The 5,590-nt window shown below is 55.3% G+C and overlaps 1 protein-coding gene across 1 annotated transcript in view; it reads left to right on the top strand.

The window, feature by feature from the left end:
- Positions 1 to 60: 60 nt before the first annotated feature.
- STMN3 (stathmin-like 3) overlaps positions 61 to 5,590 on the top strand; it is a 10,126-nt gene continuing 4,596 nt past the window's right edge. The window contains exon 1 of the mRNA XM_009998584.1: positions 61 to 101. Coding sequence (XP_009996886.1) covers positions 83 to 101 — 19 coding nt within the window. The 5' untranslated portion in view covers positions 61 to 82. The remainder of the gene's footprint in view (positions 102 to 5,590) is intronic.

Here is a 5,590-nt window from a genome sequence, read left to right as displayed (position 1 = left end):
GCTGCAGCCCCCTCCAGCTGAGTCAGTCCTGCCTCCCGCAGCACTGCAGCACCGCAGCTCCCGCAGCACCGCCCGCCGCAGCATGGCCAGCACCGTCTCAGGTAGGACTGGCACCTCCAGCCACCTATCTATCTGGATATGTTGTTATTGAACCATCGGGGGTTTGTTTGGTTTGGTATAATTTTTTTTTTTCCACCGTTATTCTGAGGATTATGATTATTTTACCTTTTTTTTTCGGTGCGTTTCGGGGGAGTTCTGGGCTGAGGAGGCAGCGGGAACGGGCTCATTGTTCCCTGCCTGCCCCGGCCACACACCCCTCTGGTGCAGGGCAGCAGGTGGGCTTTTGATTTCAATATGGATACACATGTGATAAACCTGCCAGTTTAAAATCTCGCTGCCGTTACACTGGGGCATGAGGAGACGCTGCTTTCTGACCATTCATCCTCGTTTTTGCAACGTGAGGCAGCATCTTCTTATTCCCCCCATCACCCCCCCAAGAATAATTTGCACCCTGTGTCGCTGCTTGTGGAGAAACCAGCGATTACATTTTGTTTTCTGAAGATCAGGAATTGCATCGATGGGTAATGGGAAGAAAGACACGGAGAAGGGGGTGACAGCAACGCCCCAGAAAATCCCCCCGAACCCACCAGAATATCCGCGGTGGGTTTCTGTGGATTCCCAGGGCTCCCCACCCCTGGATTTCCCCCACAGCTCGTATTTCTTCCGTAGAAGATGCTCCTGGGGAGCGGTTCTCTGCTGGCGTTAGGTGGAATCAAATGCTGCAAGGAAAGCCCTTCCTCCCTCCTGCAGCATTCCCGGGAGCCGCGGGGCGGGAGCCGGGGCTGGGCTGGGGCTGCAGGACGGGCAGCCCCTTCCCAAAGAGGGGTCTGGTCCCTTCCAACCGGGGAGCTGGGATTCAAATGGCTGAAAGTGGGAGCAGGGGGGAAGGAGAAGAAAAGCCTGAGGTGGTGCAATGGGCAGTGGGTGCGTTTAGAGGGTCTTTTTCTTTTAAAAAACCACAAAACAACAAAACCCGACACCCGGGTTTTCTCCTGAAATGGCTCCGGGTTCTGCGGTGCATAAAGGGGCTTTGGGCGGGGGAGCTGAAATCCTGCAGGATGTTCGGGCTGAGAGGAACCAGCAGACAAAAAGGAGGAGCAGGCAGGGCTTTGTGCCACCCCAGGCAGGGAACCAGCCAGGAGAAGAGCAGGGACACTTTTTGCTTCCTCCACTGGCCGTTGCCGTGTCTCCTGCTGCCCATCCCCTGCTCCTTTCTCCTTTCCAAAGAGCAGCGGGTGCAGGGGGAAAGGCAGAGATGTGGGGCGGGGAGAGGGATGCAGCTGATCCTAAGTGGACTTTGCATGTGATGAAAGATGGAAAAGCAGCCTTGTAAAAATGTGCCTCTGACAGAAACATCCCTGGCTATTGTATGTGCATTTCTGGGAGCATCCCTGGCTCGGCGGGCGTGCGGCGGGTCCCACCCATCTGCCCCCCGCTCCCGCAGGACCGGATTGGACCCCGCTGGCGGGGGGGGGGGGGTTGGGGGGGGCTCACCAGCCCTCCCAGCCAAGGTTGCCCCGAACTTCAGATGGACGAGGTGGCAGGTGACCCCTGCCTTTCCCAGCCTTCCAGCTTCCCCCCCCCCCTCCCACGGTGCGTTTCCTCTTCCCAAAGATGCAGTTCTGCTGTCACGGGGGACTCGGGGTCATGTGTTTCAGAGAACCTGCACTTCCCTGCGGCTCAGACCGAGTAGAGAAACAAGTTCAAGGAGTCGGAAGGCGTGGGAAAGCCGTGGTGTGACAGGAGGGGAGAGAACAGGGAGATGTTTGCCAGGGCGGGGGGGCTGAGCCTCGCCCCGCTGCAGCATCATCACCCCGACAGGGCAGGAGGGTGGCTGGGGCGGCAGGGGGGAGGCAGGAAAATCCTTCAATGAAGGAAAGAGTCTTGTTTGCTTTCTTCATTGTTTTCTTCTTTATCTGCAGCAAAACCAAATCCGTGCTGCAGGGAGAGCAGCTGGAACTGCAGCTGCTGCCCGGGGGCTCGTCCCCCTGGGGGGGATTTTCCTGGGTTTGTTTAAGCAAACAAACCAATCCCTGGGATGAAAAGAAACGGGCTTTGGTTCCCGCAGCCCGGCAGCCCTGTCTCCTGCCTCCCTGGCAGCTGTGCTGGCGCTGGGGTGGGTTTGGGTGCGGGAGCAGAGGCAGCACAAGGTCAGTGCGGGCCGAGTGCGGCGCTGCCCCGCGGGCGGGCGGGGCTCCGGCTCCTCACGGAATCACGGAATTCCCAAGGCTGGAAAAGACCTTTAAGATCCAGCAGAGGCCCACCCCCACCACATCGGCTAGGCCGTGGCACTAAATGCCACATCCAGCCTTTCCTGGGACACCTCCAGGGACGGTGGCTCCACCGCTGCCCTGGGCAGCCCCTTCTCCCGCAGCACCCGCACCCGGCCCCGCAGCTGCCCCTGCCCTGGAGGCAGCGGGGCTGGATTAAAGAGACACGAGAACGTGAAATGATGCGGGAAGGTGACAGCCTCATTCATGGGCTGCTCTCCAGCGTGTCTGAGAAGGTGGAGCCAGGAGGAGACACTGGTCTGTCACTCACGGTAAATGCGGCAGCACAGATCCCAGGTTTTCCCCCTCCCGCACTGCAACGCGGGAGTTGTGTGCCTTTTTGGAGGTCTGGGCTCTCCCCTTCATCCCTTCTCTGGACGGTGTCAGTGGACACCACACGGTGCTGCCCTGGGCTGACACTCCTGCTGCCCATGCTGGTGAGTCCGAGTCCTTTCTGGCAAGCTCTCCATCTCTCTGTGTTCTGAAGAAATCACTGTTCCTTCTTCTTCAGGTGTTGAAGGAGGTTATATGGCCTTTAAAATGTATGGTACTTTTATCAGGAGGGATCTAACTCCTTGGAAAATATTTCCTCTTTCTAAAATGTATTTAAAATATATAACTATATATAAAATATAAATTTTATATATATAAAATATATATATAAGGTTCTCCTCCTCTTTGATGGCACCATGTAGACTCTGTCAGACTCCTTTAGGAATCTCAAAAGAGCTCCTTCCATGGAGCCTGTTGGTGTTGGTTCAGAGCTGTGTTGTATCAGATGAGCACAGTCTCCTTTTTTAGAGGAAAAGCTGAGGTTTAGTGGTGTGATGTGGCAAGGGGAAGGCTGCAGATCAGACCTTGGTGGCAGCAGTGTGGGCAGCAAGATGGATTGCAACCTCAGGCTTCCTTAGGGTGAACAGGGCTGAGGATTGAGAAATACAGAAGAATTAGAGAGAAACCCAAGACCATGTGCAGGTGCTTTAGCACTTGGGCACATCCCAACTGGTGAAGAGCTGCTCAGCACGTTTCTGAACAGTTATTTTATTCTTTCTTGTTTCTTCTACATGTTTAGTGCCAACCCAGAGAGTCATACATTCTCTGCACCTGTTTATACAGATTATACCTCTGTATTATGGGCAAGTACAAAGATGCTCAGGTAATGCAAGGGAAACCAAGATCCAAAGAAACCAGGTGGCTCTTCAACTGCCTCAGGAACTGCTGCCTTATCCTGTCCCCAGCTCCTCTGTAGCTTCTTGTCTGACCTAAATCTGGTGGTCTGAACCCATGTTTGTCCCAACTCCCCCAACTCTGGGACAGTTGCCTCCATTTGAATCCTCCCTCTGTTTTCTCAAGTCCCCCAGGCCATGCTCCCCTCCTTCCTGACAATCACCCACCCTCCCAGCCCAGGCTGTGGGGCTCTGCTGACCAGTTTGGACCCTTCTCTCTCGCTCTGCTGTTGAAGAGGAGATTTCCCTGGTTCTTGTCCCAAGGGCAGCCCACATGTTCCAGGGTTACAGCCTGAACAGTTTGCTGATCCCTTGGATGTGCAGAACACGGGTTGCTGAGGCATTCAAGAGCTGCAAAAGAAAGGACCCGGGTGATTGGAAACCATTTCCTGGGTGATAGTTTAGCAGATGTCCCACAGAAGGCAGAGTGACCTTCACATCTGCCTGCTCTCATGGGTGATTCCACCAGAGCCCACAGAAGCTGCTGGGCCTCCAGTCTCCTGCTGAGCAGCCAGGATGGTGTGTGGCAGCAGTGGGAAAAAAAACAGACCAATGTTTTGTGGTTGTGTCTCCTGCTGACCTGTTTTTGGAAGCTGGGGAGCAAGAAGATGGGAGTGAGTTAGACTGAAGCGAAAGTTTGGCTGTTATTTTTGTGGTAGGATTCAAAGCAGGTGAGAGTATCTGGACTCTGTTGCAGCCTCGAGGCTTTTCGAGGACATGGCTGCTTGTGCTGGGTGTGTGGCATTGCAGTCCTTATGCTGAAGGACTCACTCCCTCTCTCTCTACTTTCTGTTTGTGCTTTGGCTGCATCTATAACTGGACCATTCTCATTTTTTTTCCATGATATTATGTTATTTATGGAAGCAACTTCTATTTCTCTGAAGTTATCTTTGCAAACCAAATTATTTTACTGGGATTACCTTCCCTTGACCTTGCTGCCAGACATAGCACATCCACTCTCGTGCATTTCAGTTGCCTGAATTCAGATAAATTAGTCTTGCTGTGCCTCTGGTTCATTAGGAATGACTGTATCACTGCAGGGCCTGGACAGGCTCTGCTTTGCTGGGTGTCCCTGAACACGGAGCAAAAGGAGGGGCTGCTCAAACAGTCCGCAGGTTCATTTTATCTGGGTAGGAAGCAGAGAACAGAACATTTTAATGAGTAATAGCTGGTGAGCCTGGTGGTCCAGGCACTTCCCGGGCAGGAAGGTGGTTCCCGTTGCTCGTGTCCCGTGTCCCTTCCCAGCCGCTCCTCCTCCCGCACCGCAGCCACGCGGGGAGCAGCTCGACGGTCTCTGCGGGGGTTACCTGGGAGATAAACACCCCGCGTGGGTCTGTAGAGCCCCTGCAAAGCTACAGGGAGCTGGGAATGCGGGATGTGCCGTGCAGCACTAAAGGGAGCGCGGGAAATGAGTCCCCGGAGCGAAGGGGAGCTGAGAGCAGCCCGACCCTCCCGGCGGCTCCGGGAACACCCAGGTCACCTCTTTTCCCCTCCGCGCACCGAGGAGAAAGTTATTTCTCCCGTGCACAGCGCAGAGAGAAACCAGATGTAAAACTGTAGCAAAGATGAATCGTTGCTCGGGGTGTGCGATGGGGTCTGAGCAGGACCCGCCTGTGCTGCTGGCAGGGCAAAGTGATGAGAAATACTGAGGCACTGCCTGTGCCTTTCAGATGGGATTGTAACTTCATCGCCACCCCGAAGCAACACAATTCAGGTTTATTGCGCTTTACAGGACGGGACTCTGATGTCTTTTATATTCCTTTTACAGTTTATGCCCTTCTTAATTCACACAACCCGGGCCGGGATGTGTCTCGGAGACCCTTCATTTCTCGGGGCTTCGATGGCAGGGGGGGTGAACCCTCCAGGCGCCCGCCCCTTCCTCCGGTCCTGGGGAAGCCCCCGGGCTTGGAGCTGCTTGGGGAGGGGGTGCGGGGGGTTCTCGTGCCGTGGTGCTGAACGGACAGAGCCCGGGGCGGGCGGTGCTGAACGGACAGAGCGCGGGGCGGGATGCGGGGCCGGGGCTGGTGGGGGGGG

This window comes from Chaetura pelagica, unplaced genomic scaffold (assembly GCF_000747805.2).
Source record: "Chaetura pelagica isolate M959 unplaced genomic scaffold, ChaPel_1.0 scaffold275, whole genome shotgun sequence".
Lineage (NCBI taxonomy): Eukaryota > Metazoa > Chordata > Aves > Apodiformes > Apodidae > Chaetura > Chaetura pelagica.
Note: the sequence above shows the minus strand (reverse complement) of the source record. Positions and strands in the feature narration are given on the sequence as shown.